At 37.9% G+C, this 22,073-nt stretch overlaps 1 protein-coding gene across 2 annotated transcripts in view; it reads left to right on the top strand.

The window, feature by feature from the left end:
* The first annotated feature begins 488 nt into the window (after window positions 1-488).
* LOC123317124 (histone-lysine N-methyltransferase PRDM16-like) overlaps window positions 489-22,073 on the top strand; it is a 62,016-nt gene continuing 40,431 nt past the window's right edge. Inside the window, exons 1-2 of one of the 2 annotated variants that reach the window (XM_044903508.1) lie at window positions 19,883-19,891; window positions 19,960-19,987. In XM_044903508.1, coding sequence (XP_044759443.1) covers window positions 19,889-19,891; window positions 19,960-19,987 — 31 coding nt within the window. In that variant the 5' untranslated portion in view covers window positions 19,883-19,888. Of the gene's footprint in view, window positions 1,093-19,882; window positions 19,892-19,959; window positions 19,988-22,073 lie in introns of those variants that run through there. The other variant, XM_044903509.1, reaches the window with a different exon arrangement.

The raw sequence follows: 22,073 nt of genomic DNA, 5'->3' as shown, positions 1-22,073 counted from the left end.
GAAAACGATAATTTAAGATGCCGAAATTGAACCAGAAATAGAAAAATCGGCGAGGTTCAACTCAGTCGAACAACATCAGTAACAGCGACGTAGAATCTAACCTAGCCACCTCTGAAGATGTTAATCTCCGCCAATACCCAAATCTCGCCTACCAGAGAGACACATAAAAAATCGATAAATCAAACTCGTGAAGCAACGAGCGAACTACTCCATATCCCATTTTCGACACACCCAAAACCGAATCTAATTACCCGCCCGTTGGCACATCCTGCTGGTCGGTAGCAGCGCCGCCGTCCAAGACTGCCTTCACCAGGAACTGACCACAGCCCCGCCAACACTATCACCGCTGCGAAACAAAACCTAAACGGTATCAACTCGGTTCATCCGCAAAACACTTTCGATCTCTAAAACGTCAGATCTGGAGCAGTGTCTTGTGTACTCTTAGCCGGTGATCATCAGTCGCTTTTCGACCGCTGTTGTGAACGCACGCTCAGCCTGCTACGTACCTGCCTCGTTCACGTGCACGTCATTTACGTAACCCCAGACTGATAACCGCAAGTTCGATGGTGATAAGGTTTCGCTCTTGGTCGAACGTTGAAGTCTCCGCAGTTTCGCGCCTTAACCGGCATCCATATCTCCTCGAATTTACACTGCAACTTCGCTAAATGACCGTACGCGACAGTATAAGTGATCATCCCATAAATAATTCCCTTTGACAGTGCGAAATCTTGTATTTCCCAAGACGCTGGACCTTTAAAACCTCGACCTGTGCATAAAAGTGAACCACTATTACATGAGCTGAAATATCATCTTGGAGGCGTGGTGTTGTTGAACCTGTGAACTTGTTAACGGATCATATCCAGATAAACAGACTCTTGTAGTGTGTCTTACCGAGACTCGTTCAGGTCTTGACATAAGTGCTTCAATTAGAAGGTGTTTCGTTCCTTGTCGAGAGTACAAAAAGGATTATTGACTGATGTGGTTTGAAACTGTCGCAATCGATTTCTGTGCCTTGTATTGTGCCGGAGAGATTTCGGTCCAGATGAGATTCCAAGAGTGCCCAAAGTAGCTCTTCTGTGAAATCAGATAAAGGTGAGTCAGCTCAACCATTTCAACCCACAAAACTGAGATAACCTGAAGAATTTACTTGCAAACGAAGTTTATGAAAAGAGATGAAAATTCTTATAAGATACCCTCTTTGACTGCCAATTTCAAAATCAATTTCGAAGATACCCTAAGTTGCATTTTCACTCGGACTGAAGTTAGCTCTCGAAATCATTTTCTTTCGACCCAGTTCTGTAGCAAACCGCAAAATAATCTCCATCTCTGCGTATTTTCGAACCACATCAAAATTGCGTACTTTCATCATGAACTTGATAAGAAGTGAATTGGGATCGAAATCAAATTGATCAAACTTTCGTTCTTCTCACTTTCGACATAATGATAGGAAAAATGCTGTGAAATGTTACACAAAAGAAATCATTTAATGCTTGATTTGGCGCACGATTGACGGTTTATCGATAGATGCTCTTGAAAAAACGGTATTGAAATGATTTCACGCACCAATAATGCCGAAGAATATGCATCAGTATGTAAAAAGCGATTGGGTACGCAATAAACAATTTATTGTTCTTTGGGAAATGCCAGCAGATTTATTGGTCTTCGTCTTATTCAATGTTGATTTTCGCGTTCTACCAAGCGTTGAAGTCACCAAGAGTTCTTCATTTACCATGCGGGAAAATTCCCAAAATGCTAAGCGATTCTTAGATGTATAAACACTGATCGGAAAATACAATGATATCACTAGGTACATCTCACGCACAAGCATCCTGTTCTTAACATTTGTGTCAACTATAAACATCCGTAGCGCACATAAATAAAAATGGCAATTGTCATTAAAATTCACTGATTCATTTTTTTATATCCTGTTGTCACATTGATCACAGTTAAGTGGTCAGTCTTTTCATGTTTGAAGATCATTGGAGTGATCAGCGATCGAAATAAGTATTGATTTATGGTACTGAAAGGAACTGTAAGTTATAGCTCATGTTGTTGTGGTTTCTGCGAGCGGTCAAAAACACTGGGCTCATTTTCAATGATCAGTTGCAACTTATCTCGAAAATCATTGAAAATTTCCCGTATAAAATGCAAGGATTCAAGATTTTTTCATTAATTTGAGTATTTTCGATATTCACAATACTGTTTTTCATTGGTCCATAAAATAAGGATGCAATTGCAGAAAAATGTTCAATTTCTATTAGTGGCATATTCTCTATCTATTATCCTAGGTTAAATCTGTTGTTAATTTCAACGTAATTCATTTTTAAATGGTGTTTTTTTGATATGCCTCTTCATTTCGCATGATATGATCATAATAATATTCAATATTTTACTATGAACCTCGTTATTCTCTATTTATTATAAGTATTGCAAATTAGTTTTTTTTTCTAATATTGTATGGATTGTTTTTGAGCCAGATTTAAAAAAAAAGTGGTGGGTACTGAAAATGTTAATTCGAAAAATATTTTGCGAACTTGGGAAATGAAAGCAGTTGAGGATTCTTTTTCATTTGAATGATCATTCCTTCATAAACAAGGATTCATGAATCATTTTCTCTACTTCTGAGGATTTCCATCTATAGTATTGTATTTTTTCGAAAATTTCTTCTTGACTTTTATTGAGTGGGTACCATAACTTGGGGTTGAGTAAAACCCTATAGATATGCTCTGGATCAAATTTAAAAACGAAGAGTGTATCCGACATCTTATTTAAGAAGCCACCTATGTAATAATTCGTTTTGAAAAAAATGTCAGATTGCGCAGCTCTTAATTGTCGACGTCTTTTACGTAATAGCATCGATGATTTTTAACGAGAGTTCAATCTTCCACGTTATCCGTTTAAGCATATCGCCATGTTTCGACAGAAGTTACATAAGTCTTCTTCCTCTAAAACGGTCCATTTAGGTGATTCTGTCAAACCGTAGATGAACTGCATCCTGTCGACAGTTAGGCAAATTGAGTATTCTCAGGAGAAACTTGAAATTCATCTAAATCCGTTCAAATTTCCGGTTTTGACATCACGTGAAGACATAAAACAACCAAGAAGAATGGTGATCGAGAATTTTATTACCTTGCGAAGTTTTTGTGGAATCCTATTGGAAATTTCGCAATTGCATATAATGATCATGACCTATGAACGATTTGTGCATAGTTTACGTTTTTATGTCATGAAAATCAGACACTCATCATTTCATAAAATAGCATTACCTGCGCATTCGCCACTTTGTGACATTTTTCAAGAATTTCTTAGGAATATGTTCTATGATGCAATGTTAAGCACAACTTTGAAAATTTGAGAAAATGGGGAAATGGAGGAATAAATCTATTAACCCAAACGGGGTTAAATATTCAGACACCCAAAAAGCCAAAGCTAGGGCTGCCGTTCGAAGAACAGTTCATCAGCATCCCATGAAGTACCAGTTAGTTTATGCAGGATATTATTCCTAGTTTTCAACTTCAGACGTAAATTTTCCAAATATGCTTTGAAATTCAGCGAGGAATCCTGCTTAAACCCTAGATATTTTGGATTGAAGTTATGTTCCAAAATGTTCCTGCTTAGATCCAGATGTGTTTCAGATCTTCAATGTTATCATTTTGAAGAAACTTTTGGAATGATCCAGTCCTTCACAATTTAGCCTGATTGTTCTTCTTTCTGTTTTATTATTCTTTTGAAATTGTTTTCTGCAATATGTGCATTTTCCTAGTCTTAGGGAAACCAGGCTCAAAATACGTTGTTGTTTCCTTCGTCAATCATATGACATCTTTCAAACGATGACAGGACATCTCAGTGCTTCTTCCTGATAGCAGTAACATCTTTATTCGTTGGTTTACATCCATGTTGAAGGCTTAATCTTTGAGTTGTCATATACGTAGAAACTGGAATACCTTTATTGATCTGACAACAGATGTACAAGAAGCTCTTGATACAACCCAGGGAACCTTTATTGGTGAAACGTTCAGGATATGACTGGGTGTCTCTCGTAGCCAACCAAATTCCACCAACAGCCTTCATTTTCCCCAAATATGGAAGAAGACATTCTCCACACTCCAAACCATCCTCTCCATCCACAAGGTTCCGGACATACCGACACGCCGAAGGATTATTAATCCGATCCGCCGTACAGAACATGACGTCAGCACCGAAGAGATGATACTAGACATCGTCGACCTTATCAGAAATCTCGTTAACAGCCATAACGGACCCTGTGAACCTGACAAAGCGACCAACGAAGAGTGAATTCGGTCTTAATTAAAAACAATCAGCCCGCGATGGTAACCGTTTGAAGTCGTGATGTTGGCAATATTGTAATAAAGATGGCGTAAGCGAGGCGCGCGAACACGACGGTCGTAGTAGGCCGATCTATGAATTGAACGCGTGTCGGTTCATTAGGGACGTCACGTGCCACCTCTGACCTCTCTCGAATCGCTGGTACACGGCGTGGTTCGGCTCATTGTTCAGGAATTGCAGATGGTTACGAGTCTACGTGCCGTCATACCAGCGCAGATGGTTTTTTCTGGTCGACCGTGTCTGTTTTGACCCCAGGTCTAGGGTACTTATGGCTCTTGTTGTTGCGAGACTTGTTAAAATAATGATTTTCACTTTTTTTCCACTCTACCTACTGAAAGGTTTGTCACCTCTAGAAGAGTTTCAGACGCTGGTGTGCTCCACAGTATGTCAGTTCAGTAAGACAAAGCCTTCTGGTAGTTGTAGATGTTTGGAACGGTCCATTCAGAAGCGAAATGGTGGTAACATTTCACAGTCCTAGTGTTGCCGGCGGATCTGGAAGCAGATGGTTTATAGTTTGCTGAGTGGGCTACATTTCACTTCGACCTTAAGTCTATTCTGCCCTCCACCAGAGCTGTTTTCAAAACTGCATCATCTAGAGCTCGCCTTCCAGCTCAAAAGTTTCAATGAACTCCAGTGTCTGAGAGGCGTTTTCTCCTCTACCTTACAGAATATACACTCGTCAGTTTCTGCAAGTCCCATTCTCCTAATATGCTTTCCAATTTTCTGTGGGGAAGCCAGTGAGGAGGCTCAACTTATTCTTGCTCAGCTCCAAATACTTTTGGAGTTTTAAAACTCTGGACGAAGGATACAGTAGGACATTTCTGGTCTCTCCATTCTCCAGAAATTATTTGGTACCTATAGGTTCATTTTCCTTCACCACAGAAAGGCTTTGGGCCAGTAGGTGTCGAATATGTTGGCCTTCTGGTTCCTTTGATTCCAGAGTGACCATACTGAAGAGACCTTGTTATTCTTGACTATTTCATTAAGTTTCCTTTGACATTCCCATATCAGCTTTGAGTGGATCACATGGAAGATCAGTGCTCTGGTAGTAGCTTGTCTATCAGAATGGACCACATTCTTGATAGTTTCTTGATGTCCAGGTATATGTCTACGCATCTTTTGATTGCAAGTATTTCTGCCAGCGCCAACCTCTGTCGTGGTTTTGAATAATCTGTATACCATTCAATGGAATCAGATGCCTAGTGAAAAAAGTGGAATGTAATTTGTAAACATGTGCTGAATCGACAGCTACTCTAAGAAGATGTACTGAGTCCTTCAAGGAAATCTGCCGGTTTCCCATTTTGATGTGATTCTATTTTTATGCATCTACTCCACTGATTCATCTATCTGAGCACAAATGAATAAACATGGAAAGCTTTTCTCTGGGAAGTTGATGATCTCAATCCAGAGAAGGTATTTGAATAGATATGGTAGGAAGGAAGCTAAAGAACACTCGCTTTCAAAAGCTAAAACTCGTGGAACTGTTGCTATTTTCAACCAAGTTTATGCTGTCATCAACTGAAGAACTCTCTAGGTACTTACAATAATCTCTAAGTTCCCGAATAGCTTGATGTGACTTTTTCTATCTAACAAACAACTGCCCTGGATCTTGCCTGGACTTGGTGTTCGTTGTTTTCTTTGCTCTCTCTGACCAGATCCATCAGATTGATAAAACTCCTCATGTTCTTGATGGTGATATATCATTCTCTTCATCAGTAGAGCATGTAGTCTTAGACTATGTGTGGAGAAAAATGCTATTGAACATCACATTGTTCCAGTGGCTTCTACAGAAATTTCTAGGACAGATCTTGATATCTACTAGAAGGTGTTTGACAACGTGTTCCACATAAGTTAACCTAATCAAGATTTAACATCTGAAGGGTTGAAAGTTCTTTAGTAGGAGGAAGAGACATGTTAGCGTTGAGGAGGTGGCTGTGAAGACAGCTCTCAGGGTCTAGGAACAGTTACAATGGAGCCATACCTTCTTAGAAAATCGTGTTTCGATTTTGAAAACCGGAAATTCTCACTCCTTCGAAGCTTAAAACTCGTGTGATCGTGTCGTTCGTGCCATAAAAAAATCCTCCATCGCTCCGTAAAAACCGTGGAGCGTTCACATGGTCTCCGACCGCGAGCAGAGTGAGTTATTCCATATTTTCACATCGGGTTTTATTACGCAAAAACGCGCGTACAATTTTTTCGTAGGAATGAACCAATTACACCGTTTTCGTCATGGGAAGAATTACTGGCATAGAAATTCTCGGAGTATCTGGAATTGTGATGCATGTCTTTCCTGATTGAGAAGATGGTTATCTCGGGCTCTGGAAGATAATTGAGGAATTAGTTTCTCCACATTAGATGCAGGAGATTGATTGATTTCTAAACGCTCTTAGCTGCTCTGTTCGGAGAAGAGCGACAATTATTGTTTTTTCCTCGGAAATTGTTATATCGCTGAGTGGTTCACGGGAAATGACAACAAGAATCGAATTCTGACATCTACGAAAAATCGAGTGACATTTCACAGAATTAAATTATTTTCTATCGATGATCAGAGAAAATTATCTGAACTTTGACCATCGATGTCAGTTCGTTAACGTCAGTTTTGACGGAAGTATGAAAATGAAGAAGTTATGGTGCATTTTCGCATAAAAGCATAAGGAACATCTTGTAATGTCTGCATAGTGGATCAGGTAAGCGTGTATTCACTGTGACATGTTCGATACAATTTTGGTCTGGAGGAGCAAAAAATGTCTTCTACATTTAGTTTTATCTTGGAAATTCCGGACACTTTTCCAATTAGCAACAGCCAAATTGAAAGAGCCATTACATAGTCCAGCAAGAGGTTTTAATTTTCAAGCCGCTACCACCATTAAGCGGTAAACACAATGGCTAATTGTTCTTGAATTCTTCAGAGGACAAATTGCGAATCTGGAGTTTGCTTAATCAACACTTTATTCTCTCAAACAATATATGTTCCCGCAATTGTTGAATACGTTCATTTATAACGTAATAACCAGCAGATGATGATGTTGGCTCATTTGTTGGGTCTTCAACACTTTATCTCCGCGTTAAGGGAGCCATAGATCAAAAGAACTGTATTGTCTTGAGGTTATTGTGAAGCTTTTGAACTGAGGAATCAAATACAATGAGTAAAATGAAAGTGTAATGTTGAAATTTGCTCGTAGATTCAAATGAAAGTGAATCAAACACTTTTAGTGTTCAAAAATCGATCTCAAAACCAGATTAGTTGGGTCTGCACAATCTCGACGTGTATGGTGCCCTTAAGGCCCTACTTTTTGTGGGCAGTATTAGGTAAATGAAGGTCAATTAACGCACAGCGTGTTCACAACAGCGCCGTATTCAGGGTCACACTAGTGTGTTTCTTGTAGTACGGTAACAGTACGCGTTGTCGACGCATTATTGTTACAAAATAAATCATTGTCTCTTCTCGCGGATGGCCTTTAATTGGATCACATCATTTATTGTTGATTCCCAGAGACGATCTTGATCTAGTTACACTTCTGTTGGGTCAGTAGATGTGATGGGTTGGGACATATATGAATAATTCATTCGAGAATTTTTTTATATTGATGGCGATCGATGATTTCATTCATCGCGTTTACTTGATAATGTATTTATCACTTCGAGCTGATGCTATAGAAAGGAATGAAGTTTATTCTTGATATAATTCTAGCGTCTTTAGGTTCTATATTCTTCATTTAATTTAATTCACTGTCCATTATACGATAATGAAGTGTGATTTTCGCATTCAATAATATATTCAGCTATCACTATAATTGAGGATCTTCCCAAATACTATGATCGAGATTTGAATTGCAAATTCGAAATTTTTAACGATAATAATTATTAATATTGTCCTCCACTCTATCATCAAGGAAGAGCAACGAATTTGAATAGTGAATTTCATGCTAAACATTCGAATACGTAGGTTGCTCTGATATTTCACTGAATATGCAACAAGTAAAAGTCAAATTTCTTGGCTAAATCCGTAGAATAATTGAATTATATGCTTCAGATCCAGACCGATTGTCATCCTCTCCGTCGTGCTAGAAAAAAATAGACGAAAATGTTACACTTTCTATATAATTACGTGTTGACATGTCCTGTCCCGTGTAAGAAATAACTGTCGTTTAATTTGAACCGTGAAATTAAGCGAAAGTGCATTGTATTATTATTAATTTTTTGTTTGATGTACGTAAGATCTCCGAGGCGGATGTTGTCCTTCATGGTGACGTGACAGACATGAAGATTTGAATAATTTATTCATAGAAGAACGAACTTGATGGTACTCTATTGTTTCATCCCAACTCGGGAATTGTTCCTTTATTGATTGTGATGAAAACTGTGGAAAGCATCGAAGATTTCGTGATCCCTAGATGATCCTAAAAATCCACCGAAATTTCTGGAGAAATATGATTTTTAATTATGATTTGGTGAAAGAAGAACAAGTAATTACAATCTCATGAATCTGTAGTTCAATCCTACTCCTGAGCACAGAAGGTTTTTATTGAATCGTCGTTCATTGTGAATTAAGAATCTGGAGAATATTTCTTTGCCCCATTTTTATGGATAATGAAGTCTTCAAACTTTTCAAGCACAATATTTCGAATAAGGAGGGAAGAAATCACTTGATATTCTGCATCTTTGAACACAAACTGATCAAGTTGAACAAATCGAAGAAAAAATTTATTTCTTACAAGACAATTTGACGAATCGAAACTTTCAATTCCATTCATATTACTATGTCGAACACAAGCTGTATCTAAAAGTGTTCGCATTCTTCGTTTCGTTATTATTGATGTAACCCATAATGAAGTATATTGGATGATTGAACGACTTCATTTGTTATTCTCGAGTATACTCTTGGCAAGAAAGACGTTCACGATTTTTTAAGCGTGGTATTTCAAGAGGATGATATAACAATGCTGTGATGAGTATTATGACTCGTGAAACGAAAAGTAATACTATAAGTGATGGGGAAATCTACTATTCGGATGATGACGGACCCTGATGGCGTGATTTTGAACCATTAAGACCATAATGAAGTTGAGGGAATCGGAATCTGAAAAACTACGGGTATTTTGAAACAAAAATTTTGATGTTGATGATGACTGAAGAAAATTCTTGACCCTTACTCTTATAAGAAGTGTGGAAGTCCGTGTTAGAGGATGTATTGATATCTAGTTAGCCTAGACCAATTCTATGCATGAAAAATATATTGCATTACCATAGCAACTCATTAGAAGTGTCAGTGTGAACTTTGAGGTCAAAAAAGTAAACCAGGGTTACGGAATAAATTGCAGGAAAGAAGATGTCCACCGAAATTTTGAAAATCGAAAAATTGGAGTATCGAGTCATCATCAAGTATACCAGTATTTAAAAGGGTTAAGAGCTAAGCAGATTTACGAAGATACCCTTAATACCCTTGGTGATCAATGTCATTCGTATGTGACCGTGAAAAATTAGACTGGAAGCTTCAAAAGACGTAAATTTTCCATTGAAGATGATGGCCGATCGGGAAGGACAGTTTCTGTGTCAGTCCCCGAAAATATCGATGCAATTCATGACATGATTTTATCAGACCGTCGAATTGAGCTAAAACGGATATCTGAAGCACTGAATATTTCATACGAACGCGTTCATCATATAGTTCACGTCAATGTGGACATGAGAAAAATTGCTGCAAAAGGGATCCCCAAATGTTTGAATGTTGACGAAAAGCGTGCAAGGGTAGAAGCATGGCGTTCAATCTGTGCTCGATTTGAAAACGATGTAGACTTCTTAAACAGAATTGTTACTATGGATGAGACTTGGGTACATTTTTACGATCCAGAAACAAAGTAACAATCGATGGAATGGCGACACTCTGGTTCTCCAAGACCTAAGAAGAATCGTGTTCAAAAATCTGCTGAAGAAGTTATTGCTTCAGTTTTTTTGGGATTGCCATGGAGTAATCATGATTGATTTTTTAGATAAGGATATAACAATATTCGGAGATTACTATTCGACATTACTGACCACTTCTCGAGAAAAAATTGAAGAGAAAAGACGCGGAAAGCTATCTGAAGGTGTTTTGTTTTTGGAGGACAACGCCCCTGCACACTAATCTTATGTTGCCATGTAAAAAATTCGTGATTTAGGGTTTGGATTAGTAGAACACCCCCCTCGTTAACCAGATTTGGCTCCATCCAACCATCATCCCTTTCCTCAACTGAAAAAAAGTTTAAAAGTCGTAAATTTTCTTCTAATGAGGAGGTAATCAAAGCTGTGGAGGTCTGGTTTGTAGAGAAAGAAGAAACATTTTTTTGAAAGGTCTAGAGACGTTGCAGGTTCGCTGTAATAAATGTTTCCAATTAAGAGGAGAATATGTTGAGTAATAAAATATTTTGACATTGAAATTTTGTTTGGTTCTATAGTAGGCTGAGATATTTTCAATATATCCTCGTATAATCGTATAGATTTGTCACTTCCCTAAGTTTTCAGCAAGCACATACAATCTAGTCGGTCTAAAATTCCTCGTAACGACAAAGCAAACTTCGCAATTTCCTTAGAAAACGCTGTTCCCTTTTCGCCTCAATAATGATTAATGCTTTCGCATTTTCTCTCATTAATAAAACCCCAGGTCGGCACGTGAACTTCGAAATGACACAAACACACAAAAAGATCCTAATCCTGACCCAAATATTCCCGCAACGTCGTTTTGAATAAAATTGCAGTCGTTTAAAAACGCCATCAAGAGGCAACAATAGAAGATGCCAGTCCAGTTCCCATACAGTTAAGTAATTCACTTTTCATATTCCCATGCACGGTCGTAACAACGTTTTTAAGCGAATCTGTACACAAATAGGACTATGCATATAATTAGAATGTATTAAGATAAGAGGGACGTGAAAAATTAGCAAACAGAATAATGCAATAATGCTATCTTAATAGCTGTCATCTCTTGGGGTACGAAATTGTGACAGCGGGCGTCTATCAAAGTCAGACTACCGGCCTGTCTGTATTTTTCGGCATTGGTGTTGTGAAATCCATAGGTGTCAGTCGGTCCTTCTTTCACAGCATTGTTGCTCGGCTTCCAAAGATCGTAGATAGAGGTTTTGATTGATCGATTCAATTTCGAGCCTGTGCGATGCGTTGTTCTGTCTTTGAAACATCTGGGCTGTCAGGAACTTCCTCAAAATCTAATTTTGTATGGAACAAACTAACAAATACGAGGATATATTGAAAAATTCTTGGTCACGAAACTTCTTAGGTCTTGGAGAACCAGAGTGTCCATCGATTGTTGCTTTGTTTCTGGATCGTAGAAATGTACCCAAGTCTCATCCATAGTAACAATTCGGTTTAAGCAGTCTACATCGTTTTCAAATCGAGCACAGATCGAACGCGATGCTCCTACCTTTACACGAACTGCATCGATATTTTCGGGGACTGACACAGAAACTGGCCTTCCCGATCGGTCATCATCTTCAATGGAAAATTTATCTCTTTTGAAGCTTGCAGTCCAATTTTTCACGGTCGCATACGAAGGACATTGATCACCAAGGGTATTAAGCATATCTTCGTAAAAATCTGCTTACTTCTTAACCCTTTTGAATATAGGTACTTGAAGATGGCTCGATACTCCAATTTTTCGATTTTCACAATTTCAGTGAACATCTTCTTTCTTTTGATTTATTGCGTAACTCTGGTTTACTTTTTTGACCTCAAACTTCACACTGACACTTCTGATGAGTTATTGTTCGTTGCTATGGTAACGCAATATTTTTTTTATGCATGGAACTGGTCTAGGCTAACTAGATATCAATACATCTTCGTATATGAAGACAAGAATTTGTCGACTTCAGTTTCATTTTATAAAAATTTGAAACAATCTGATAATTCTTTCTTTCTTCATTGATAAAGTGACGATCATATTCATTGTGAACGGAGAGACTATACACAATGAGAATCCTATAAGGGGGAAAGCTATGATTCTGTCTGATTATGGACATACTAATCACTTGATTTCATACTTGAAAGATTGACTGAAATGGAATGCGTGAAAACTGTGATGATATGCGTGCTCAATTGTTTCATTACCGCTATCTGTAGAGCGTATCAGGTTAATTACAGTTGGCAATATGCTTCACCAAGTGGAAAAATGCTTTAATTCGGTATCATCCTCAAACGAAGTGCTAATTACATTGTTTGATGCACTGTTGATAATATCGTAGCGCTTGAATACATTCTCAAAGAGGAGAAATACATTTCATGTCGTGATTCTGGAGGTTAATCTTACACATCTTAATGCACTCCTAGAGAGTTGTAGCACCCTCATAATAACCCTACCTGTATTCATTAAATTGTTTCCTAAAAATTTGGACAAAATCTGAATAAATGCGTGAGCTTATTCATTGTAAAGAACATAATTTATGCTTTACTGGTTTCGAAACGAAATTCCCCAACATCAGTGGATGAAATTTGAAAGACATCGATACTCAGATGAAGTGGATAACTCCATGGTTAACCTAGTCGAAACCATCAATCATTAATCTATCATTATTCAATTAAACCCATATAATAAATTCACCGAAGTGAAAATATTTACGCTGATTTACATATAATTTTTAATGACCTTCATCCAGTAGTTTACGAGACCACTTTCGACATTTATGTCACCAAGAAGCGGTTCTTTCATATTCAGTGGTTATAACTGGTCCGGAAATGGAATTTTCGCTGCATAAATATATAGAAGCGCCTAGAAGAACAATTTTTTAGTACGCTAGATGACCAGAGAACTGCGTTGGATGATTACCATTCGACTCTTAATGATTCAACCATTGGTTAAGTGAACAGACCTCTTGGTGACCAATAAAACATATTTATGGTCGAATTGCTGATGGCTACTTGTAGTATTCGAAAAACTGAATAAACGTCTACCACTTCCTCTGCTAAAATCGCCATCAAGGCCAGTTAGTGTCATATTGAAGATACACACCTATTTTAATAGGTCAGCTAGACAGCTTTGAGAGTATGATAAATTTTCAACCGTTTTCTGTTGATATTCTGCGAAATAATTACAGGGAATCTTGCTGATTATTCGAAACCATGTAATTTCAATAATAATTCATTATGAATACAGTATGTACGATGATAATATCAGGAAATTACTATTAGATTCCAACGTAGCTATCATTTTCTATTGTCATGATAAAGTTGTATATCGATTTGTATAACATTCTTTGACTGTTCATTCATTTATGTGAAATCTCGTTATATGGAGATGTGGAGCGGTAAAATACTAGAAAATTTTTTCAATTAGACACCCCTTCATTCTCGAAAAACTGGAGTTTGGTGAGTTATAAATCAGAGGCGACTGTGGGATACATTTCCTTCCATAGAACTTCAACAGCAGAACGATAACTTTCAGTCACAGAACATCAACCTCAAAAATTCTTACTCGACGACGAATTTTTTTGAACTCACCCTTCTTTACGTAGTAGTTCAGTAGTTTTTGGGTGAAATATTCCTTTTTTCTGCCATTTAAATTCGGAAGGGGACTGGAGCAAGGTGACTATTCGAAAGAAATGGAAAATTTTCGTGGAAGCCAACCATCAGAATTGACCAGAACCAAGACAAAATGTTTCCACGTAACACTCGAGGCAGAAATTTCTCCTCATGACCATCTCGAATAATGAATATTATAACAAAAAAGGTTGCTTGTTTCGACTTATCTACGGTCATGATCTCCATGGACCTCCAGAAGGATGTGAGCTCCTCTTCGACGAAATTAAATTAAACCACCTACGAAGATCACGATTCCACATTTAGAGGTCCCTAATTGCGATATTAAAGAAAGCTGAATTGCCCGGTTCGGGAATGCGCCATCTGTGTTATGTAGATTTCGGGTTTAAACGGTCGTTTTGTTATAAAGATGGGAAATTCTTGGACTGACCATCTTCGTTGGCCCCTAGTAGGTGGGGAGAGACCTAATTTATGGTTTCTGATGTGTATAAATCATCCTTATCAGAAGGAGAGGTCAGTGAAGGTTAACAGATTATTACTAGAAGAGTTGCTCTTTCAGAAGGTATATCACATTGAGCTGTAAGATGATTTTGCTGGAAGATACCTTACTGACACAGCATCGTGCTAAAAAACGAAATTCTTCGAAGACAATCCATAAAATTCAGTTGGTGTCTGTACTAGGATGTATTGATATCTAGTTAGCCTAGACCAGTTACATGCATAAAAAAAATATTGCGTTACCAAAGCAACGAACAAAAACTCATTAGAAGAGTCAGTGTGAAGTTTGAGGTCAAAAGGGTAAACCAGAGTTACGCAATGAATTAAAAGAAAGAAGATGTCCACCGATATTGTGAAAATCGAAAAATTGGAGTATCGAGTTATCATCAAGTACCTGTATTTAAAAGTGTTAAGAGATAAGCAGATTTACGAAGATATGCTTAATACCCTTGGTGATCAATGTCCTTCGTATGCGACCGTGAAAAATTGGACTGCAAGCTTCAAAAGAAGTAAATTTTCCATTGAAGATGATGACCGATCGGTAAGGCCAGTTTCTGTGTCAGTACCCGAAAATATCGATGCAGTTCATGACATGATTTTATCAGACCGTCGAATTGGGCTAAAAACGGATATCTGAAGCACTGAATATTTCATACAAACGCGTTCATCATATAGTTCACGTCAATTTGGACATGAGAAAAATTGCTGCAAAATGGATTCCCAAATGTTTGAATGTTGACCAAAAGCGTGCAAGGATAGAAGCATCGCGTTCGATCTGTGCTCGATTTGAAAACGATGTAGAATTCTTAAACCGAACCGTTACTATGGATGAGTCTTGGGTACATTTTTACGATCCAGAAACAAAGCAACAATCGATGGAATGGCGACACTCTGGTTCTTCAAGACCTAAGAAGTTTCAATAATCTGCTGGAAAGGTTTTTGCTTCAGTTTTTTGGGATTGTCATGGAGTAATTATGATTCAATTTTTGGATAAGGGTAGAACAATAACCAGAGATTACTATTCGACATTACTGACCACTCAACAGGAAAAAATTAGAAAGAAAAGAAGCGGAAAGCTATCCTAAGGTGTTTTGTTTTCGCAGAACAAAGCCCCTGCACACAAATCTCATGTTGCCATGCAAAAAATTCGTGATTTAGGGTTTGAATTACTTGAACAGCTCCTTATTCAGCAGATATGGCTACATCCGACTATCATCTCTTTCCCCAATTGAAAAAAAGTTTAAAAGGTCGTAGATTTCCTTCCATCGAGGAGGTAATAAAAGCTGTGGAGGTCTGGTTTGCAGAGCAAGAAGAAACATTTTTTTTGAATGGTCGAGAGACGTTGCAGGTCCGCTGTAATAAATGTATCCAATTAAGAGGAGAATATGTTGAGTAATAAAATATTTTGACATTGAAATTATAACATTTGTTTCGGATATATCGATGTTGGTTAAAGAAAGAAACTCAACAGACTTCAAGACTCTCTGAGGAGAAAACTGCAATGCTATTGGTGTCATAATGAAGATGAAAAGTAATTTTTGCTAGGTGAAATCGTAAGCGATCTTTCCATGCCAATATTCTAGGATAAATCATTCGACCCATACAAATTTAAATTGGAAACTAGAAAAGACCTCGTCCTACATCCTCCAAGTCATGTGTACTGCCCTATATCAACATCGAATCGGAACTTCAAGGTGTTACTAGCACGATCCAATTTAATGTTATCGCTGCTCCATTAGAGTTTCATTGCATTTACATATACCACCCAGGCGGTCTAGGAAACTTATTTGGTAAGTAATTCACAATCAATCTCGCAGGAATCATTAGCTGAGGCCGCGTAATGAGACGTTATTGGCCACGATACAGATCCAATTGACAATTATCTGGAAACGGTAGCAGATGGTGCCTCCGGTCTTCTTCAGCACGTTAATTAATGGGATCTGCATTTCAGCGAGGTTGGATAAGGATAAGGAATGCCTACACCAATATGTTACAGTTGGATTGGTCTTCCGTCCATCCATCTTCGGTTTTTTCACGGCAGCTAGGGGAAAATTTGCCGAGGACGCAAAAATTCAGCTTCGTTAGTGTGATCTGGGAAAATTGTTGGGATTCTGTTCGTCGCTCTTCGCGGAAGAATTAGCTGGAAGGCCCGATTCAGCTCTGTGTTTAATGAGGGGGTTTTTTCGTGAGCCATTTCAGACTAGAAGTGATGCGACATCGTTGTGTTTTATGAGCTGTGTTGTTATACAGGGTGTCCCAGGATTAATGAGATGAAATAGGTTCAGAACCTCGAAATAGGACCCAGGAGTATGTCTGAAAACGCTCCGTTGGAGAGTTACGTTACTTCAAAGATGCAGACTAGGCGAAAAATTTTTGTAGCATCAGTATTTTAGGAAATGAATCACTTTCAGTGGAAAATTTCGAAAAAATTGGTCAACTTTGGGGAGCTGTAGCAGCCAGAAAAAGAAAATTAAACACATGCTGATTTTTTCCATGATAGATGGATCTTTTTCTAATGGAAAATTCTATCTTTCATTCATCTACTGCGAACAGTTTAGATTTCATGATTTTTTCTGCGAAGGTCCAAATTTTCCAATTTTTCATCGACCATAACTTGAAAAATAAATTTTTAAAAAAATATCTGTTCGCATATTCGTCATCTTCGCCCTCGAATTAGTCGACAGTATAAATTTGGTTTCGATCGGAGACCAAAAATTTTTTTCGAAAAAATCGCAAATTTTCCATACATGTATGGAAAATTTGAAAAATTTTCGATCTTCCCAATTTTCACCAAAACTGGATTATTTACTAAATCCAGGGCGTAGATCACGAATATGCAAACAGAATTTTGCTGAAAGCATTAGTTTTCAAGTTATGGTGGATGGAAAGTTCGAAATTTTGGACCTTCGCGAAAAAAATCACAAAATCTGAACTGTTCGTGATAAGTGAATAAAAGTTGCATTTTTTCATTCGCAAAAGATCAACCTACCACCAAAAAAATCAACATATGTCCAGTGTCCCTTTTCTGGCTACTACACCTTCTCAAAGTTGACCAATTTTTTCGAAATTTTTCACTAAAAGTGATTTATTTCCTGAAATACTGATCCTAGGAAGAATCTAATTGAATATTCGTGATCTACGACCTCGAATTGATCAAAAAAGGGCCTGAATCGATATAGGTCGAAAAATAAAAAAAAATCGAATATTTCGTCTGCTACTTGTGTTTACCCGCGTTCCACCACTGAAATTAGTCCGAAAAAACAATTATTCATTTAGCTATACCGACCTGGGTCATTCTACTGACTAATTCTAGGTCGTAGATCAGGAATATGCAATTAGATTTTTTCTAGGATCAGTAATTTGGGAAATAAACCACTCTGCAGTTTTTACTTTTCTGTATCTTTTCTTTACTTATATGTGTGCTCATAGGGGCGGCAAAATCTTAAGCTGACGCAGGCAGCCTATACCCTAGGAACGGCCCAATTCTAAATAGGACCAAAATGAATGAAATTAGGTAAAAATAGAGGAGCACCCAAAACTAATTTTCCCTAACTACGATATGTGTAACTGTACCCATTTTCCTACCATGAATAACTTCCCAACCTTCACCTGACAATTGATATTACACCCGAATGACTAGGAAAAAATCCACTTCCATTGTTCCGTTTCACCGTATGGAAGAGCAGGCGTTGAATTCAATTACATCGAAACTAATACGACAAATCTCACATATTCATGAACGTATTGACAATGTAATATTTGTTTGACTAGGGAGCGCGTGCATAGTAATGGGTTCATTCAAAATTATTCAAATTTCGAAGAGTGGGCCCGAGATGAGCAACATTCAGATTTCGAAAGTGCTATGGTACGTTGAAAGAATAAATTCAATTCGATATTAAGTGAGATGCTTTCGTTGTTTGATAGTTGCGTAAGGTCACTCCTACATGGGAGAATGCAGAACGAATCTGCTATTTTTATATCAGTTTTTGCCGATCTGATCGCTCTTCTAACTACATTACTGCCCCCTTATTGTATCTGCAAAGATTCACTTCTAGGGCAGGACTAAATATGATTAACCTTCGATATTTACAGGACAAATAAATGTCTAACTCGAATTTGCACTACTTATTCTGATATTTAAGAGTATTATATCGAAATTATCATAGCCTCTTCAGGTGGGTTCATCAAATTCAGTTGTTGAATGAGAATTGATAAAAAACAATGAGCAAATCATACTCCATCCATTCCTTGCATCAACTGAAGAACTGCCATTTGAAAAACTCAACTTACCCCAACTTCTGTGTGTTATTTCTTATTAAAATTCTTCCGAGCTTCATAAATTCAATTACTCTTATGGATTTTATGTAAGTTTCTTCTTCTGATAGGATGTCAAATTTCAAGTTGAAACTGTGTCCTATAATCTGAAAAATAACGATTTCCTAAAATTCAATGATTTTTCCCAGAAAAGCAATGGTTGAAGCAGAAGAATCAGAATTGAATAATCATGTAAAAGAATCGAATGAATTACGAAAGACTACCGTACTGACATTTGAGCTGTCACAGACCACACGTAAATCCGATAAATCTCTGTGGTCGCAATCTATTATTTCCAATATTTCATACCCGAAACTTAAAAAACCCGAAACAATGCTGAATGCCAACAAAGGACAAATAATTTCCGTATAAACAAATATAGACATAGATCAATTACGACCTGTCGAGTGGTGAAAGCCACTTTATGCACAGAATGGATTAAACCGTCTATGTTTCGCGTAAAAACCGAAGCTTTGTGTCTTCCGAACAAAGAACGCTAGGTGCTAATAATGTTAATATATCGGAGGTCTTTATTCGGTAATTGATAAATAGTTTCGTCTTCTATGACTTAAGACGTCCATCCGTCTTCATTGTGTTGATTGATGAAAGCCCGAGGCTTCTTGAAAACGGCAATGTGTTTCGGCTCGATGGTACACGTTTGTGGGAGGTATGAAAGTGGAGCGAAATGCGTTCCTAGCTCGTAGATAATTCGTTCATAATTCAGGAGATGTGAGAAATGAGCGTGGAAATTGCTCGGAATCGAATATCAATTCCTGCTTTGTACACCATTAATTTCACGATTCGTTCAACACTTCTATCTTCATCGTCAGCCCCACTTTTTGTTGGTATTAAACGTGGTTCTACTCTGTGAAATGTTATATAACTATTCTTTTCGAAATGGTTCATGCTTAGAAATGTTTAGCACTGGGTTTAACACAGCTAGGACCAAAAATAAGTGAAAATTCCAATAATTTCCAAAGAACCTTGAAATCTCGACATTTCATAGAGCTCTGTACAACCTGTCTTTCGGAAACGAAGACTTTTTCTCTTAAAATTACTGAAGGAATCTCCTCTTTTCGTTGGTACCTGCAATTTAGGAACATCCTGTATATTGACCCAAATTTGCACTCCAATATCCACTAACTGGATTGATGTGGCCATCGAGTTTACGAAAATTAGGATGCTTCACCAAGTGATTCGGTATATTATGGTGATTATTATTCATATTATAATAATATAGTAGACATAATCGAAATTTAAATAATTTCTTTTTTGTAGGTGAGAATCAGGCTAGGAGAGTATCAAAGTGAGTGAGTATTGAAAGCAGAATTTCGTATCTACTGAAAGTTTTATGTAGAATGTTCTATATGAGAATATCCTTCCTCCAGAATTGAATGAATTTGAAGTTATGGTCTCTAAATACTCATAAAATGGGTAAACAGCTAGAGATAGAATCGATTGAATTAAAGTTGAGGTTAGATGTTCAGTGGTTAGTAAGGTGCAAATGATACAAACAATAAATTCGATTCAACGAACATAGTCGAAAGTTATCAGCAACAAGAAGAAAAAAAGTATCAGTAGAAGTCCACTGTTTTATGCGAAAATCACCAAGCATCATTTTTTTCGTTGTTGGACGTTGTTTAATTATTTATACACTATTTCCATCGCCATTTGGGGAGAAATTGAAAAGAATCAGCTAGTGGTCAAATATTTTGAACAAGAAATGTTATATCGTCGGATAACTCTCCCAAAAGCACAATCAGTACAATAATTTCGTGAATCGTTTGGACAAAAATTCATCCACGTGGTTAACTGATGGATATAAATCAAAAAAGGGCATCGGCATTGGCATATATGGACCTCAACTGAGAGCCTCTAAAGCTCTGGGAAGTGAACCCTCTATTTTACAGACCGAGACACTGGCTGTTTACGTATGCACTCAGGAGTGTCTTAAAATGAACCTCAAAGAGGTGGTGCATATCTATATCACCACGGACAGCCAGGTCACGCTAAGGTCAATGGAATCACACTGTCAGAGATCTCTGCTGACATGGGAGTGCCGAAATACCATAAAGCAACTGGTCAGAGGCAACAAAGTGACTCTACTATGGGTACCAGGACATTGTGATGTTGAAGGAAATGAAAAAGCCGATGAACTTGCAAAAATAGCATCAAGGTTAACACCTGCTGAACCTTAGCCTTTTTGTGGGCTTGGAAAAAATCAATATAAGGCAGCGGTCCAAGAATGGGAGTTGAACAACAGAATAACCCTCTGGAGAAACACTTCTGGACTTACTCAGTCAAAGAAATTTGTGATGATTTCACCGACCTACACCAGAAAACTGTTAAAGTGGTGGGTCTGCTGTCAAATCATTTGTACCGTATGGGAGAGTCAGCAGATTAGATTTGTAGGCTCTGTGGAGCAGAAGCAGAAACAGCTGAACACATGGTATGCAAGTGTCCAAAACTAGCTTGCCTAAGAACCATTTATATGGGGAAACAAGTCCTGGTTACTCATGAGGTGACAGCCAAGGACCCTAAGGATGTTGTCGGTTTTATCTACACTATTGACGACCTCCATGGGTTCCTATGAATGAGTAGGGTAGAAAACAAAAGATCTACATGGTCGCTAACCGAGCCACAACGATCCCGGTTCAAATAATAATAATAATAAAAGCACAACCAAGTTGCTGAATTCATGGGAGCTCAATGTGGTCGATTTTCACCATTGCCTAACTCCAGATCCACTAGAGACGATCCGCTCTCAAAGCGTTGAGAATTTATTGGCATAAGTTGACGTTACGAGTAGAACAGCTCGAAGATATCATGTTCCCTGTCACATTTCGCAGATAGCCAATAACGCCTGAACGACATAAATATAATTTCACATAAACCGCGAAAGACGTTGTACAACGCACCTCTCCGATCTGCATTCATCTCACATACACACACACTCCAGCGTATAATCGGCAAATGTAATTGAGATATTCAATCGGAAATATCACGACGTCATAAAGCAGCCAAAGACATATCTGATTGCGACTGAAATCATAAAAATCTCATCGGAATTAATCTCATTCTAGACACGCAGCGCAGCTTTTCTATCTTGGAGTTTGCTTATTAAGCTAATGGCCTATAAAAGTCGTTAAGGCAGCCAGGTCGATAATATAGGTAGCTGCGGCTGTTAGTCCGTATACTGCCGATATATTTACGATGGTGATTGGCACCTCGGTCCGCTCTTGATCGACTATTCCGGCCGACTAGATGTTTCTAACTTTCCCTGTATGTTTTCGAAGAATGATACGCTTGTTCCAGTGTACCAACTATGGCCGCGTAGATTGTACTATTTAAATCACCTGTGTCTTGTTGCGAGGTTATAGGGTACGCATTGG

Source organism: Coccinella septempunctata, chromosome 7 (assembly GCF_907165205.1).
Source record: "Coccinella septempunctata chromosome 7, icCocSept1.1, whole genome shotgun sequence".
In the NCBI taxonomy this organism is placed as follows: Eukaryota; Metazoa; Arthropoda; class Insecta; order Coleoptera; family Coccinellidae; genus Coccinella; species Coccinella septempunctata.
The sequence above is the reverse complement of the archived record's forward strand: the minus strand, read 5'-3'. Positions and strand labels throughout refer to the sequence as shown.